A 19,528-nucleotide genomic window follows, 5' to 3' on the forward strand; every position below is an offset into this window, starting at 1 on the left:
AATAATGTTATATTTTGACAATAATAATAAAAGTTTACTTTGTTTCAGAATTTAAATGAAAATGAAGAAGAATTAAAAACAAAAATAGAACATTTACAAAGTGACTATGAAAAATTAAAGCATCGTTTAGGACCACCAGATATGTTAAAGTTACAAGATATATATTTAGCTGCAGAGAGACAATGGAATGATACACACCAAAAAATGATTTTACTGAAGCAGAAATTAACAAATCAATACAGTTTGTGGCAAAAATTACAAAAAGAATCAGAATATCTTACAACACAATTAGTGCCATTTTTGCAAAGATTAGAAAGATTGCCAAGCAGTCAGCATAAAGTACTTAACTTTTATTATTTTATTAACTTTTAGTTTTATTGTACTATATATACATATAATTAATAATGTATACTATAAAATAAACAAAATATCTTTGTCAAATTTTATATAATAGTTTCAATACTAAATAGACACCCACAATTGCCGTAAATAATTGGCCTGTATTTTGGAAATAATAATATTATTTTCAAAATATATTTGCTAAAGCATTGTGTTTTGGTAGATGTTTATATTTGTATAGTTTCAATACTGTTATGTAACTTATTAATATATAATTTATGATTTATATAATTATATGAAATAATATACATAAATTTGTACAATATTGTTTAAATTTATAATTGTTTCTCTGCTTTCTCATATCAGATGTAAGATGATCTGTCTATAGATTAATTGAGATTCATTATTTATATTGCTTATTTGGACAGAAAAAGTAACTAGAAGTTAGTTGATGGAGTTAAATTTAGTTAAGTTAGTTAAAGTAACTAGAAGTTAGAAGTTAATGGATTAGATAGATTAGTGAAGTTGAGGCCGAAATTTTAAACGTGAAAACATGTACATCGGACATTCGGCGCCGCTTTCCTGTAAGCCTAGAAGTTTGACAATGGCATTTGGAAAGTCAGTGGAATCATGCTCGACATTCCAAATGCCATTGTCAAACTTCTAGACTTACAGGAAAGCAGGCACCGAACGTCCAACATACACGTTTTTGCATTTAAAACTTTGGTCTCAACCGCTATTAGCTATCATAATTAGATAGAATCTTTGCAAAATCGTTGTTCATGAGAAAACTTGAGTGATCTTTCAATCTTGACATTAAAATTATCAATGGTCACTACAAAACTTCATGCATAACTCTTCATCACAGATTCTGCTTCTGACAAGGAAAAGGAGTGTGTCATAGATTATGTAGTTCTGTGATAATTAGATATTATCTTCTTTACAAATCTATCATACAAAGGAAATTTGTTTTTTTAAAGGATAGTCATTTTTATTGTTTTTATTGTTTTAAACAGACTGATGAAGGGTGCATCCAAAATGCACCCTTCATCAGTCTGTTCTAGAAAACTACATTGATGTGTAGTTAAAATAAATAAATATATAAAAAAAACATAATACAATAATTCATAAAATAATTTAATGATGTAACTTAGTTGATGATTAAATCTGGACCACATTATCACCAGAGGTCACTCCTTAGTACACATAAATAACATTCACACCACATCTTTCCAGAGTGTAAGGCTATTGTGTTCTAATGTTTTACTCATTTTTTACTGTTTTACCTTCCATTTTTACCAATGTTTATTTTATTTACACCAATTTTTTACATTCTGGTTTTAATAGTATACAAAGTTTTAATTTTTATATATTATTTTATACATTTATGTAATTTATACTATTATTCATTTTTATTTTATACTCATCCAGGTGACTACAATTCATGTTAATTTGGATATATTTTTGTAATCATTTCATAGTATAATGTTATAACCTTTTTTTTTAGATTTTATAAATCAATAACAGTGTTTTAAATATATTTTTCTTTTTTGTTAAAAATATTATAAACATTAACCAAGTAAGTTACATCTTTAAAAAAATTTATTTAAAAACTACTGTACTATGTTTTTTATATATTTATTTATTACATGTTCATATTAATGTACTATTTTTTAGAACAAACTGATGAGGAGCACTGCTCGAAATGCTATCTGTTGAAAACAATAAAAATGACACCTTTAAAAAAAGTAGTTTTCCTTGTATGATAGATATTATCTTCTCCATGAATCTAATTATCATAGCAGAAACTGGATCAACAGCTAATACAACATTTATAGATTACATTCTAAATTTCAAAACTGAAATAGTGTATACTAATGGGAATGTCAATAATTTTGTTCAGATTAGGAATGCTTAGCTCTAGTAATGAATGCAAGGAAGAGTGATTGTCTGACTCAGGCCGCGGACCAGAACCGGTCCATGGATCAAATAGGTACCGGGCCACCCAAGGACATTAAATTATTTCCATTTTATTTACTGTGGTGTATTTTTTTGGGTTTGTGCGACTTTCAATGGAAGAGAGGTTAACTGGGAGCTGAGAGATCGTCACCTAAAACTGCACCAATACCGGCACTGCGCAAAATCTCCCTCCAGCGGGCCATCCCCCCCTCAGAGGTTAACCGGGAGCTGAGAGACGTCACCTAAAACTGCACCAATATCGCACCTGCACAAAATCTCCCTCCAGCGGGCCATCTCCCCTCAGTGGACAGCGGTAAAATTATCAAATGTTGACAGGTCCGCGGCGATAAAAAGGTTGGGGACCGCTAACTAGACAGAAAAGTTTTTGTAGCAAAGTGAATTTGTCTCAATCATGTCTTACTTCTGAAAGAAGTGTATTTTACACTTTGTAAATTGAGTCTTTCCTATTTCTCAAAATGAATCTTGTTTTGTATCAATATATTCACTGAGTGCAATTTTTGTTTGTCATTTTAGTCTTTATGTTATTTTTTTTACTCACTGCTAGTATTCAAATTATTTGATTTACTGACTGCAATCAGTGTAATGAAATTCTACAGAAATCCTCTGTGAGAGATTGTTGCATAGTGCTGCAAGTCACTACATAGGTACTTACAGGAGCTGCAACTATTTTGTAATACAAGTTTTGACTAGAAATGGGAAAATTTCACATTACTTCTAAGAATTTGTATGTCAGTTGCTTTGCATTTAATTAATTATAATAGTAAAATATATCCCAAAATGATTTGGCAATCATTTGGCTTTAATATATAACTATCAGGTTTGGATGTTTATATTTGTATGCCAATCCATTTGTACATGAAACTTTAGTCATATCAGGGATGAAAGTATGTTAATGACATCTGCACTTTCTCAAAGCAATTTTTTTATTGCTCTGTCAACTCTGTACCATAGTGGGTCTAGTTTTGTTTCAAATTTCAGTAACTGTTTTGATGCTATGTTGATTGAGATCATTCGGACAGTCATGACATGTACTGTAAGTGTATGTGCTGGCAGTAACACTAAAAATCAAAAGTGGGATCTTAAAAAAAGATAGTATGATCAAAGTAGCCTTAGACAAGGGGTTGCTTTGATTACCAAGTTGTTTTTGCTTTCAGATCAATGAAATCCATTTGTAGAAGCTTACTTGATTAAACCATGAAACCCTGCTTTTTAAAAAATTTTACTGTCTCTGACCTCTGCCAGAGGCTTTGCTTAATTACACCATTCATCTTCTGCTTGAAATACAAAATGATGGACAGTCTTCTTTCTGAAGAGTTAAATGATTGTTGTCAATACCAGCTTGATTTGTTTCTTTCCAAACATCTGATACTGCTTCTTCACTGGCTTCTGGATCTTTGACAAAGATATTGGTGGTAGGCTCTTGTTTTTTACTCATGGTACGAATGGTATTAGCATCATCATCTTCAGCATCATACTGTACTGGTTTGAAATTTGTTGTCTTTTACTTTCTTCAGTAGTACTGATGCTGGTACCTTACTCATCAGGTCATTTTATCAGTTTCTGCCTTTTACTGTTGCCATTCCTCTCCATGCCATCTATTCTTGAATGCCTTCAGTATAGAAACAACTGCTTGTGAAATGTTCTAATTATCCCTGTGTTTCTATTTGCATCTGGTATGTGATGCAAAATGGATATCTGATCCAGAGGCTAGCTGCCACATTTTTATAGCCAAATCCAAATTATGCAATCTGTATGCTGTCAAATATAGTCAGGAGGGTGTGTTCTGTTTATTCTTCTGGACCATGACTGATGATGTCATTTACACCTGGACTTTGAAGAAATAGCCTGTTGATAAAAATTAATGATTAATGAATTAAATTAAATGGTTGGCATACAGAATAGGTCAGCACAGTCAACACATGATGATCAAAGTTAATAACATTGACTTATTTGGGGCTATATTGATCATGAAAAGTGACAGGGCTACTTTTAACATGCAAAAATTTGAACTTTCCATAAACAATTGGCACTTACTCATTTCTATTTATTTACTACAACATTTCTAAATAAACCAATAAGCTCACTTACTCAATTAAAGGTTTATACCACATATTTTCGACACATGAACACTGTTGGCAATTTTGATATCTCTTGTCAACAGGAAGTGCCATTGATGTTATTACACCATGTCGTCTGAAATTATTATTAATGTAGTGTGTAGAGTAAAGTTTATTATTAATTTAGAAACATTTAAATGGAGGTAATGACCATTTAAAAACAATTGTCACATTGATCAAGGTCGCTTTGCCAATGAAAGTGATCTCTCTGATTGGCAAGGTTACCTTGATTGTATTTGTTAATTAATGGAACATCAATTATATCAAAAATTCATACAAAAAACAAAATACAATTAAAAATTTTTAAAAATAATCATATAACTCATGAAAGCAATTGTCTTTGGTAATTGATTCTCAAAACACTGTATTGATTATATAAAAAAAATTTACTATAACTTTCTGTGCATAAAAACTTTTTGTAATTGCAATTTAACATTAACAGTGACTCATCATGGGTCACTGTTAATTTTAAATTGCAATTACAAACTCATTCAAACAGATGTTATTTTTTGTTTTGTTATTATTATTATTATTATTTGTTTAATTTTTTAAAAGTTATTTTAAACTTTTTCCAGATAATTAAAAATGACTTGGAAAAATTTAATAAAGATTTATCAACTTTGCAAAAAACAGCTCAACAAGCTCAAGATATTGGTATTTCGGCTGTATCTTTACAAACTATTGTACAGTCACCTATTCAAATTTGGACACAGATTCAATCAATTTTAAATTTATCTAAATCTCCAATGACTAAAACAGTGATTACTCAAACTGAAACTGCATCTGTTACTTTGGAGCTACCTGTTGTAGCAGTTGTACCTGATTTCATTGCCAAAGTTAACAAATTGAGAGAAGCTATAGCATCTGTTAATCGCCAGCTGAATCAACCTGAATTATCTGGAAAAGAATTTGAAGATTTTGGAAAGCAAGAGGATGCATTAAAGGTAATTATTAATATAATTGGAAATTTTACAAATATTCTTTTTCATTTTTCAATTACAATTTTTTGTAAGAAAAGTAATTTATTTATAGAGAGTGCTATATTTCTATTTAGTGCATATAATTTGAGACTGAAAACATTTTTACTTTTAAAGTTTTAGATATTTAAAAGAAGATAATTTGTATTAAAATATTATTTTATTTTGAAGGGTGTTAAAGATGCTTTAGAAACTTTGAAACCTAATATTGATAGTTTAAGAAATGAAAAAGAAAAAGTCTTGGAAAAAGCTGATGAAGCAGATATTCTTCAAATTAATCGGGTATTAGATAAACTTAATGAAGAATGGATGAAAATAAAACATTCATACAGTGAAAGATACAGGTAACTTGATAAAGTAGTTAATGATAAAAACATTTTCACTTCTTTAATATGCGGGTGTGTTTTTCTTTATAAAAATCAATGTATTTCTTCTATGTTAACATATATAGATAGTGAACTATAATTTTCAAAATTAACTATATGAGTTCATTTATATCTATAACTAAAATCTTACTTGCCAAATTATTATATATGTGAAAATAGGGATTCCTAGTTAACTCCTTTTCCACATTATTAATATAATTGGAAATTTTACAAATATTCTTTTTCATTTTACAATTAATACTTTTTATAAGAAAAGTAATTTATTTGTAGACATTGCTATATTTCAGGATGTTAAATAGTTGGGAGGGAAGATTCATAAAAATCTTTCCTAATCAGTCCTGACACCAGTTAAGATAATTATGCATCTCAACTTGTGATTCTATTATTTTATCTTCTGAATGGTTGAAGATATAAATATAACTTAACTGGAATTTTAGTTGGAACAATTTTAACTTTATGAGTTATGTAAAATATGCGGGCCATAGGCTGATGGAATTGGACATAAATCAATCTAAAAGATGGTTTAGAAGATGACTATATATTTATTATACAAACTTATAACTATTATAAATATAAATAAATGACAACTATGATAAACACAAATGATCAAGCTTTACCATCAAATTCGTGAGGATATCTAAATCTATATCTCTAAGTCTATCCTGAGAGCGAGTTTACATAAATTCATCATATTACCTATAGTGGAGAATCCTTGGGAACACATAGAAGTTGTACTGGGAGAGTCTTGGGCACCTGGTAAAGGCATCAAAACAGGAATGATGGCTAAACATTTGATGTCTGGTGCAAACGTCAGACAAGAATGGTGGCTAAAGTCTTGATAGCTGCATAAGAGTATCAAAACAAGAGCAAGTTGGACTATGACCTTCCACCTTTTATACCATCTTTCATTTAATAGCATTATTGGAAAATCATGCCACGCTTCCCAACATGAGGAGGAAGTCAGGCAGTCTTGTAGATAGTCGAGTGAGATACCGCACTCAAACTATCCCTTTAGGAGGAACTAAATTGTCATTCTTCCTGAGTCAGAGGAAGTCAAAAACTGATAATTTCTCTATAAAATTTAATTTAAATTAATTTCAAAAATATTATTTTAGTAAATTGGTTAAAGTATTTTTCCTAAACTCTAGATTCTCACAAATGTATATATATATAATATATATATGTATGTATGTATGTATGTATATATATATATATACACACAAACAGTTGATTCTACTTAATTGGGAAACATTGGGACTAATCCATTTTGGCTGAATTAAGTGGCTGTCCCAATTAAACAAACTAATAGTAAATTCTAAAATAAAATATGTAATACATAGGTAAATAAATAAGTAGGTAAAAAATAATACACTCAAACCTGTTTTTGTGTGGTCTTTTTTTTGTGCAATTTTTTATATGTGCAATGTGTTTTGTGCAATTATTTTTGTGCAGTATACCAATTTGATTGAAATTCATATACCGCGCACAAAAAATCATACAAAACAAATCACACAAATAAAAAATCGCACAAAAAAAGACTGCACAAAAACAGGTTTGAGTGTAATTAGGTGCCTATATTAATGCTTTATTAGACCAAAATACGGAAAATATTTGTCCTATAAATTTTCCAGATTTACGACAATAGATAACTGATTCACATCATGCTAGTGTTGCCAAATACAGTAGTAGTAGTGATGTACACAAAAGTTGACCATTCAATTCATTCCTGATCGAACGATTTTTCCTTTCTCCTTTTCTTTCTCCCTCTTAATTCTTTTACAGTTCTGATAGTTAAAAATATCTTTATAATTTTACAATTTTATAACAATATCAAATAATAAAAGTTGAAAATTAAATTATGCATTATTATTGTTAGTCGATGGTTAAAAGCAAGAGAAATTTGGCAAGAATTTGAAACAAGACTTCGTAGTCTTACAGCATGGATAATTGAAGCAGAAACCATTCTTGCTCATAGCAGATTACCAAATGGAGATCTGGATTATGAAAAGGCTCGCAAACATCAAGAGGTATTTAAATTAACTTATCATTCAGTAATGAATATTTTACATATATTCAATTTTTTAATATTTTTAATTAGACACTTCAGAAACAAGTTACGGATAAAATGATAGCACTAGAAAATGTCATCAGTAGTGGCAAAAAAATTGGCCAACAGTGTTCTCCTCCAGATGCAATTCTTTTACAAGAGCAGTTAGACTCTTTGAACAGACGATGGAAATCTCTTGTTGGGGAATTAGCAGTGAGAAGAACAAGGTCATTATATATTATTCAACTAATATAAAGTTAAAAATAGGTTATTTAATTAAGTAGTTTTTATAAATAAGTCTAAATTTTTCAAGTGAATAAAAAAGAATTACATAATTACATACCATTGCTAACTGTTATAGTTTATTAAAGTTGTATATTGTTGTTAATGTTGTGGACCAAGTGATTAATATGGGCATTGCATTATGAATAATGTTATTGATTTATGGTAGTTCTTGAACATAAGTATCAATAACTAGTATGTATCAATAAATAGTGACGTTAAACAATCGGTGGCCTGCCAGCATCTCCCCTCTGGGAGGAGTCTGTCAGGAGCACAAACAATCGCGACTGCCGCCATGACGGTTCATATAGGTAAAATTTTACCATTTAATTAATATAGTTAATAGTACTTAGTTTTAAAAGATTAAGATTTTTTAAAATACTTTGAAATAAATCACAAAAAATAAATATTTCTAAATGAAATAAGTGGAGTTTTTTAATCAAATTAAAATATCGCACAAGATTAACTATTGGTCACATAAATTTAAAATTCAGTACTAAACACAATACGCATATGCAACTCAGATGCAAGTGCTGATTGGCTAGCATATGTTGAATGATCACTCCTCAACGTATTATTATCACTTTGCCTGACTTGATGATAGCAGTATTGCTATACACCAACCAAAGCCGAATATAATTGGGCTAGAAATGGCTATAATACTAATAATTTAATAGACAATTTGGCATTAGAGGTAGACGTTAAGTGCCATTTCTCAATAAATTTAATAATTACAATTAATTAAATAATTTAAATAATAATTTAGAATTACTGGAAGAAAAGAATCGGCCCGAAGTGGGATTCGAACCTGCAACTTCTGCTATCTGTGCAGACACGTTACCAGTTACGCTACCCGGACCTTTGGCCGATCTCTTCTTCCAGCATATATAAGCTATAACCATTGACAGTTAATACTCCAGCTGGGGATGCATTCAGCGTTCACAATGTTCTACCCAAGGCACTCAACTGGCCATTACAAACCCCAGCAAGGCATATATAAATAATCAAACATCTTTACATGTATTGGGCTTTACATGTATCAGCTTTACGGGTGTAGTAAAGATGCTTGATTATTGATAGTAGTATTTATAATGACTGGTCAATTTGATAAATTAATCAATACTTATCAGACTGCACACCCATTTTAGTCATTATTCATAATGACCAGTAATTATGAATAATGCCCTATTAATAATGATGTTATTAATTAATATTCAGCTAATGATATTCAACTATAACTTCTTTTATGTATTTTTTTCTATTTCTGTTAAATTAAATGTTATAATAAAATAACATAAGATGTGCAACAAGCTATTATGGGTTTTTCATGTTTAAAATAACCTCCCTGTAACAAGGATTTTTTTCCTTAGTACAATAAAGATTTGATTTGATTTGATTTGATAATGCCCTATTAATCACTTGGACCATAACATTAATATTATTAAAATTTTCTATTAATATATAGATTAAGATTGAGTAATTTTTCAATATGATTGCTAAAAATATATGTTAGTCTTATTAATTTAGTTGCAAGTTTATAAAAATCAATAGTAATTAAACAAATTACTATTGGTTGTTTAATATACTTTGATCTAATCCAGCAACTTCAACCTTTAAATTTTCGGTACAAACGACGAAAATTAACAGAAAAAACTAACGTTTTCGAATCTCCATCGAGATCTTCTTCAGGTTTGTTAATGGAATGTCATGAGAATAGAACTCTTTTGAAGTTCAAAAAATCGAACATCTCCAGTGTGCGATGACGATGCAAAATATAAGATTGATTTAATAGACCTGAGTCTACTATCGTAACGTTGCAAATTATCAATGCAGGAAATAAAAACATGTCTACCATCGTGGATTGACCTCCGAGATGTATCGCCACGCGTACGATAAAATGTTGTTGTCTTTGTAATTAATACATTTTCCCAATTTGGTAGCTCTGTAAATCTCCAGGGTCTCCAATTCCCTAATGTGGTCCGTTTTGAACGACTTCTTAATGAGGGTGGCGTTATCGAAGTCCGCCCTTACATCGGGGTCTGTGGCGTACGTCGACAGGGCGGTGGTGTGCCTTTTTTTGGCAACGTCATTCTTATACTCAGAAACCCTTTTTTGGAGGGATCTCTTGGTAGAACCAATATATACTAGGTCCCTTTGGAACCTGTGGTCTCTTAACGGGATACTATAAACCCCCGGTGCCCTTAAAATGCTCGGTTTGTCCTTGGCATTTCTGAGAAGCGAATAGATAGATGGCGTTCTCGTGTACGCTAACTTGGTGCCCTTCCTTAGCGCTATTTCCCTGTACAAGGAATGGAGGTCTTTGTTGTATAGTACAACCGTGTGCTGGTCGGGGCTCGAGTTAGACTCACTCCGCCCTGCGGAGGTGTGATGCGCTGTGTTTGTATTACAACAATTACGAGCTAAACTGCGGATAAGGCTACTTCTGTATCCATGGCTAGTGGCAATGTCTTCAATGTGTTTTAGCTCTGCGATCGTGTCTTCCCTTTTAGTATTATGGGTGAATGCCCTATTTACTAACGCCCTGAACGCCACAATTTTATAAGGGTATGGATCCTCAGACCCAGCGGGTATGTACATAGGTAGGTAGCTGGGTTTGTAGTACACCCGCGTCTCAATATTGTTTATATCGCGCTGAATGGTGACGTCTAAAAAATGCACTCTGGTGTCCGATATTTGATCAAGCTTGAGCGTTAGACCAAACGGGTTGTTATTTACAATGTGCAAAAAATCATCGACCTTCGGCTCGCCCTTCCATATGATAATCACGTCATCCACATACCTACGGTACAAAATAATGTCAGGTGTAAACATGGGAACGACATCCCTCTCTAATTGCCGTATAACCAACTCACATAGGTCGCCCGAAATTGGGCTCCCCATGGGTACCCCTCTTTTTTGTAGATATGTGGTATTGCCGAACCTAAACAGCGAATTGTAGCACATCTTATATTTTGCATCGTCATCGTACGCTGGAGATGTTCGATTTTTTGAACTTCAAAAGAGTTCTATTCTCATGACATTCCATTAACGAACCTGAAGAAGATCTCGATGGAGATTCGAAAACGTTAGTTTTTTCTGTTAATTTTCGTCGTTTGTACCGGAAATTTAAAGGTTGAAGTTGCTGGATTAGACTTTATATGTACCGGTAGTCACGGGTGAAGTTTGTTTTTATACTTTTGATATCTATCAAAATGGTCAAACTAATAGAAAAACCAATTTAAAACTTTTTTAGATATGTGAAATGTGAAAAATAAATTGTCAAATGAAATTAACAGTAATATAAATATTGATTTCATCTATTTATATATCATTTTATTGTAATCAGTTATAATTTAAAAAGTTTCAGAAATTTCATCATGTCATGTAACAAAGACTTTGTAACCTGTAATGATAATTGGATTCTTATTTTAATATTATTAATATTTTTCGTTTTTAATTTATTATTTATATTTTATTTTATAATACTTTGTTTTCTATATCTATTTTTGTGTTTGAGTCAGTTAACATTTTTTTAGGAACAGCAGCTGATCACATATTGAATAATTTGTAAAAATGCATTATTGAACATATGGAATGTTCAGTTTTTAAGTATTTTGTATCTTGTTCAATGTAAAAAAAATGGCTAATGAAGTCCCCCTTAAAGTGACTGAAAATATTTGTGTATTGATTAAATTTTATGTGTTGAGTAAGTATAAGGGGTGTGAAGTGTTTTTTTAATTAATTTTTATAGTAAAAGTTTTTTCTTATAAAAAGTGCCATCTAACAAAACTCAATTTGACCACTTTTCCAATATCCAAATTCAGAGTCAGGCCCAGTTTGGTTTTATTTTTTACTCAATTCCAATTGATATCAATATTGCCATTCAATTCTTCGTATGGGCTTTGACTGTAAAAAATTTTTCTGTAAAAACTTTAAAGTTTTCTAGAAAAACCTGTGGTATAGATGGTCTGAAACACCTTGTATATATATTTGTTTAAATTTACATAAAAATTTAGCATTCATTTTCATGTCTTTTTAAATTTTAAATTATTTTTTGTTTTTATTTTAGTTACAATGAAAGTTAAATTGAATCTTCACTTATTAAAAATTTATTATTTATATTAAATTTAATTTCAATATGAATGCTAAAGTAACTTTTATACTTTTACAACTTATAGATTGGAAAAAGATAGCATCAGATTAGCAGAAGTTAGAGAAGAAATGGAAGAACTTACATTTTGGCTGGATGAAATGGAAACTATGATGGGTGAAACCTTACATCCAGTTGACCATGAATCCATCAAAGACATTTTGTTAAAACTTAAGGTAAATAATACTTAACTAAGCCAAATCTTATGGGAATTGATAACATATAAATATTCTCCACTTCTAATACACCAGGAAGATATACTCAACATTTTCTCCAACCTATTAACTGGAGTAATACTTTTCGATATTTGCTAATGCTTTCAATGCCCCTCCTGGGCTCTTCCTCAGGCATTCGATAAACATCATAGTGATTTGCTTGTTGACCTTCACACTTCCCCATCCAACGGTGTTCGATTACCAAGAAACGGGAGATTAGGGTTGCGTACAGGAGATGTTGAACCATTTTTAGCCTACTAAGGAATGGAAAAGATCGTCCGAATCCCAATGGGTTACCAGGCGTCTACAGAGTCCCTATAATAGATGGCAGGCATAATAAAGAAATGGTTTATGTAGGTGCAACCAAAAGATCGTTAGAGGTGCGTCTGAAAGAGCATAAATCGGACATTCTACAAAATAAGTACATGATAGCCCTTGCAACGTATGTAACAGACCCAGACATCACGGCAGTATTTGAAAAGGCACATATCGTTCTCACCACCTCACATCATGATCACCTAAAAATATTGGAAGCTATTGACATTTTTAGAGCAGAGCCACGAGCATTAATTTTAAGGAAGAAATGTCCCTATCTACAGCGTGGCAATTCCCAATGGACGACAGCATTTAAATTAAATTTATTTGTTTATTCTTGTGTTTCGAGTGTATAGTAGAAGGGAGGATAAGCAGTTCACAGTTAGAAGTTTTATTAGGCTTGGAGACGCATGCGCTTTGGAGTCTTACGTAATTGAACACTGTCGGATGGGGAAGTGCGAAGGTTGACAACCAAATCACTACGATGTTTATCAAATACCTGAGGAAGAGCCCAGGAGGGGCATCGAAAGCGTTAGCAAATATAGAAAAGTATTACTCTGGTTAATAGGTTGGAGAAAACGTCAATAACATATACTTAAAATTATACAATATCATCAAATTATATAAAAAAATAAAAAGTATTGGAATGAAAACATACACGGGTTTACTTCAAAAAAATCAAGCCTAAAACAGATTATAGTTGTAATATATATCATAGAGGCTAGCAAAGTTTTAGATAAGATAAATCTAAATGCCGGATTAATTCAGATTAAATTATGGAAAATTTTTAATTAATTTATTCCAAGTTTTAGCTTAAAGATACTGATGCCATCATCATATATATCCAAAAATGGCTTGAAGACATTTATTTGAAGCTGACAGACATTAAAATAATATTACATTTCATTCATGAGCAGGAATGAGTGGGTCCATGTGCAACTTTATCTTTTGTGTCTATCCAACACATAAATAACAGAAAGATATTCTGTCATGCTTTATCATATCAAGAAAACTAATTAAAATTTAAAAAAGTAAAATGATTTTAGTCATTTTTTTTTTGTTATGGAAAAATTGATACAGATTATAAGCAGCAACCTATAACCCACATCATGGAATTTGAAGATTTTTTTTAACAAAGTCTATGGCTTATAGGCAGAAAATTATGATGATTAAAAATTAGCATTAATTCAGTTGAAATTAATGCTGATCTAATGTTCTGGTTTATCTCTGGTTATATGATAGAAAATAAATTAAAAATAAAAGTAATAATTTCCAAATATTTAATATATCTGTCTTTAGGAATTTATCTAATAATATAAGCCATTGATTGTGTGTCAGTTTATCTGTAATGGTATGCCTAGAATGGCCACTAGGGGTACCCTAGCTATTATTTAAATTAACAATAAATTCAGTTTTTTGCATAACAATATTAAAATAACAATAAATGTGGTTTTTTGCATTTTTGACTGCATTTTAGTAGGTATGCCATGAGAATGCACATTAAGAAGGGATTTTTTAAAATTCCTCCCATGGGGGAGAGAGTTACAGATTACCCTGAAGAACTTGGCTTCTACTGTACTATTTTAGATGCAGTTTTTTGCATTTTTGACTGCGCTTTAGTATGGTATGCCATGAGAAATTCAGTATATAATTATTTTTATTTGTAATATGAATTTATTATTTATACCACGGAATGACACCACTGCTACTAGAATGCCCACTAGGCAGCATCCCAAGCTACTAGTATAGTATAAACTATTGAAACTACATATATCGTAAATCTTGGTTGCTTGTTGTTCTCTATTATATGCATTTTCTTGGTGCAATGTTGCCGTTGAGAACATATCACACAGGAAACACTTTCAGAGGTAAAAGGGTGGTGTATTGGTGTGAACGGATATGCATTTCAGGCTTAATGCTCCTCTTCAGTCCTGAGATAGTGACAGTTAAACCAACATGATTCCTAAGAAGATATACACGTAGTTGAAAAAAGGAGGAGAAAAATGGAGCTAAAAATTCTTTTGGCTCCACACTTATACACATTAGGACAGTATAACATGTGCTAAAATAAAAAAGGGGTAAACTTAAATCTAAAATTAAGTATATATTAAGAGACGGAATTTTTATAAAATTAATAACGGAATGCCTGTAGGGTGTGAAATAATTCTGATGAGATGTACAGAGAACATAGACAAGATATGAGAGGTTAAAAAGATGTTAGTATTTCCTGTATCATACACTGAAAGTTTGGTGTGACTTGCACAATGGGGCATGATAGAGGGAGAGCATAGAACATCTTAATGGGCTTTGCTACTTACTTAAGAATAGCCATTCTTAACTAACAGAGAAGCATAGACTGCTTTGGACTTGGCAATGTATTGACTTTAGTAACAAATTTAGGTTCTGTTTGGGAACAGATGACCGTTGTGTTAGTGTAAGAAGGAACACTGGTGAGTGTTTTCATTCTGTCTTTACTGTCAAGCAGCTCACTGCTTGCAATGTTTGTTTTCTGGTTGGGAAGTCATCTCATATGACAGTTGGCCATCCCTATAGTAGTATAAGGTGTATTGACAGTACAGCAGTGTGTTCAGGAAATCCTACTCCCTCATATGTTGCTCATTTATTTAATGTCTGTTTTATGATCACATATTAGTAAGTTATGATATTACCTTTAACCAAAAAATTCAGTATAATGACATGCATGATACAATCAAAAAACAAAGTGGACATTTTCTGGCAGCATCTTTTAATTTGTTTAGCTGTCATAGAAAGATAATGTAATCTTTTCAAAGACTATATTTAATTTATATATTTTTGGATTTCATTATTAATGTCAAAATAATTATTTTGCAAAATTCTTTGATTAGAATTTATTACTATTTATGTATAGTAATAAATTCTAAACAATGAATTTTGCAAAATAATTCTTTTAGAATAAATTCAAAATAACAGAAAGTTCTATGTAAGTTTCTACGAGGAAAGTACTAATTTGAAAATTTGAAAATTATTTGAAATTAGATTTTTTTTTCAATTTGAGCTATATCAAATTAGTTATATATATTTTTATTTTTTTATGAAATGAAAATATGAAACATCATCTTTAAGAAATGAATTGTTAAATATTTTTTAGAAAAGTGAATTGGATATACCCTCAAGAAGAAGTAATTTACTTTCAATCCTTTTAGCTGGAGCTCTTTTAAAAGCAGAAGAAGTTGATGTTCTTGAGCAAAATTTTTACAAAGTATGTACATTATTTTTAGTATTATAATAGATTACATTATTAATAAAATTTTTAATTCAAATTTAATATTTAAAGTATTTAATTAAAAATTGAATCTTTTTCATAATAATTTAACTTATTTTATCAAATCTCAGCATTTTAAATTAAAATTTAATAGATGAAGTAATTATAAATAAAACATAAAATGATTGAAATAAAAAGAAGCAATGAAATATGTGGGGTGTCACATGTAAAATTGGTCCCATTCACTGGAAACAATACAAATGAATTTGGACAAACAATGCTTGTTAGAAACTTAAACTTAACATTATTTAAACATACAGAAGTCATGATGTTGTGCATCTAAGCACCTATGTGTATGTATAATTATGTTCAGACCTTAAATAAAATGATGATAGCTTTAATGCTTAGGCAAATGCTTTCCTTCAGTTTTCCTATTGTTCTGGGATTGGTCTTATACACTTTACATTTCAACTATCCCTTGTAAAATTTACATAATTTACATAAAAATTTTTTATAAAATTTACAACACTAATGTTTCATCATCTCAGTCAAGTTTATTTTAAGTGGGACACTCAGTAGTACAGTCATTTATTAATTCATGATCATTTAAACTGATGCTTTATCCACTGATATGGGAATCATTCCCATATCAGTGGATAAAGCATCAGTTTTATGTAATTCTACAATGTCTGTAATATTTTAGCATTTTCTCCCAATGATTTCCAACACAATGATGAAAAATTAAAATCTGTTTTAAGAGATTCAAATTTATTCAATTGGATATAACACATTTTACAATTGCACTGTGAAATATGATATTTTAACTACTAATATTATTTTCAATAATTTTAAGAATGTTGTACTGATATTCTATTTTATTTGATGAATACAATTAGCAACAAAAATCAAAGGAATGTAAAAAGTTCTTTATTTTGTCTCAGTTATTAATCTTACAATCAGATTCTCACATTAATGTTGATATGACATATTGATATTGATTTATGTTGAAATTTTATTTATAATAACTTAATTATAAAGTTAAGTACATATAACTATTAATTAAAATTTTCCATATTTATAATAATTATATAAAATTTTTTGGATAATATTCAGGTTGCAACACAGTTACCAGAACAAAAACAGCTTCTTGAAAATTATCTTCAAGAATTAACAGAATTTTTAGATAAGATTCAAAAAGAACAAAAATGGATGACTTTTGCTAAACAAAATTTAGAAAAGAGACTTGGAAAGTTTGCACTAAATGAAAAACCTTTAGAAGAACACAAGGTAATTAGAAAAATCTTTTTCAGAAATGTTTTCTTTATATATATACTAAGTTGAAAACTTGAATTATCTTAATAATTAATTAACAACAAGTTAACAACTTGGACAAAAATTCTGCTTTATTGGAGCACCACAGATTAAACAAATAAAAATACACTACTTCTTTACTAATTACTAATAAAAGAAGATGGGCATTAAACTATTAAACTAAAGTATTTTTTATAATTCAATTTTAATCCTTAGATTAATTTAACATTACAGTACAGATTACCAGGTTGCATTTAACATTTACAATGTTGAATATTACAAAGATTTTAATTTCACTCACTTATAAAAGTTTAGCCTTATTTTTATCTTCAGATTTAACAATTTTTTATTATTAAATGTAATAATATAATAATTATGTAAATAATAACTATATGTTTTTATTTAAATATTGTTGAATTAATATATTTATATTTAGATTTATATTGTAATTATGATGTAAAAAGGTGTGAAATGTGTTACAAGTAAGACAAGGCGAATACCAGTCAAATTGTATTTATTAACCGAATAGAGGGGACAGATTTCAGTCTGCCCATTATAGAGAACCAAAACTGTATTTACACTGATTCTCTGCTCTCTCTCGATATTTCTACGGCAACTCTCTATAACAGCTTATTCAGCTTACAGCTAGTTATAATTTAGCTTAAAACTAAAACTATCACTACTTATGAACTAGATAGAGATAGAAGAATGAAGAATGGTTAGAGAGTATACCGGTAACTTGGAGTCCTGATAATGAAATAACATGGACGATTATCACCATATGGATGGTAGATGCTCAATCTGTTTACATCCAGGGTAATAATACCAGTTTCAATATTAAATATTACCGAGGAAAGTTTCCTTAAACTTGGATGGAAGGGCTCACTTACTTAGTTCTTTATGATTATACCATTTAGCTCAATGTCACTGTTCACACATGGTCTACACTGTCTATCTCTGCTTTCCTATATTTCTAGGCCTCAGAGTCCTGGTTACTTCTCAACCGGCTCGGTCTCCCTGATTAGACTTCTTCTCTTGTTGGTGACAAACCCAAAACTGACTCTCCTTAACAACTGTTCTACTGGGCTCCCCTCATGCAGGATCCTTTCGTTTCGTTTTTGGTATTCTAACCAAGGACTCACAAATGGCAAGGTTCATGTGAATGTCATGTGACAGGAAAGGGTTGAAAACAGAAGGAAGAATTACAGGAAGGAAGAAATGGACTTCCTATGCTATATGCTACTATATACAAAAACAAACATGGCAGACAGCCACAATGATATATGAAGTAAATAACTAGTATAATTATATATATATATATATATATATGTATAATATATAAGTGAGGATGTTTGTTTGCCATACACTCGTAGGTCATTCAACCAATTTCTACGAAACTTGGCAGTTACCCCAAAATATATATTGGATTTCTGTAAATCAATTAATTTCTATCTACATTCAATTTGCTGGCTTTACACTTACTGCCATCTATTGGTAAAAACTTAACAAAATAATGAACTAAATATAATTCTTATAAAAAAATATATAATTTTTAAAAATATATATTATATTTACTTAATTACTGCAACAATGATATAGCATGAAATACTGAGATAGGTAGCATATAGCACTTGCCTGCATGGAATCAAAAATGTTATCCTGTGAAAAGTATATAAGGATTTAATTTTCCATATCTAACAACTCAGGTTCTTTCATTTTTGAATGATAATTTCTTAATTCTAAAATGATCTCCAGTCGCCAAGTGGATAAAACCATCGAACACTTGAAGTCGATTTTAGGTTCAGGAATTGCCAACAGGCAGGCCATGTGGAGTTTTCTGGGTTTTCTTCACGTTAGTAACACTTAAATAAGGTCCAGCTTCCCATAAAAGTCTTCTTGGGATGCATCCTCCTTGGCAGATTGCTTACATGTTGTGTTGCCATAACCAAATAAACCAAACTTAACTCTAACATGCAATTATTTATTATGATATTGTCACACTGCTGGGCTGCAATTTTTCATCACAATGTTATCTTTTAGTGGTGTTTTGCTCCAGTACATCATACTTTTTCTGTTAGCAATGGAGTCGTATCAGTCATCTATCTAACTCTGTTCAGGGGAAAATTTTGAATTGAAGTAACATGACTTCCGGTTCAAACCAGAAG

General features: G+C 30.5%; 1 protein-coding gene across 6 annotated transcripts in view; it reads left to right on the top strand.

Annotated features, from left to right (window-relative positions):
- The window catches only part of Dys (Dystrophin), a 514,896-nt gene that overhangs the window by 292,415 nt on the left and 202,953 nt on the right, over positions 1–19,528 (top strand). For all 6 annotated transcript variants that reach the window (XM_067286836.1, XM_067286831.1, XM_067286830.1 and 3 more), the window contains 8 exons: positions 49–339; positions 5,012–5,380; positions 5,585–5,757; positions 7,676–7,826; positions 7,898–8,073; positions 12,307–12,454; positions 15,939–16,049; positions 17,166–17,339. In XM_067286836.1, coding sequence (XP_067142937.1) covers positions 49–339; positions 5,012–5,380; positions 5,585–5,757; positions 7,676–7,826; positions 7,898–8,073; positions 12,307–12,454; positions 15,939–16,049; positions 17,166–17,339 — 1,593 coding nt within the window. The remainder of the gene's footprint in view (positions 1–48; positions 340–5,011; positions 5,381–5,584; positions 5,758–7,675; positions 7,827–7,897; positions 8,074–12,306; positions 12,455–15,938; positions 16,050–17,165; positions 17,340–19,528) is intronic.

Source organism: Centruroides vittatus, unplaced genomic scaffold (genome assembly GCF_030686945.1).
Source record: "Centruroides vittatus isolate TY-2023 unplaced genomic scaffold, ASM3068694v2 scaffold_386, whole genome shotgun sequence".
NCBI classification, from domain to species: Eukaryota; Metazoa; Arthropoda; class Arachnida; order Scorpiones; family Buthidae; genus Centruroides; species Centruroides vittatus.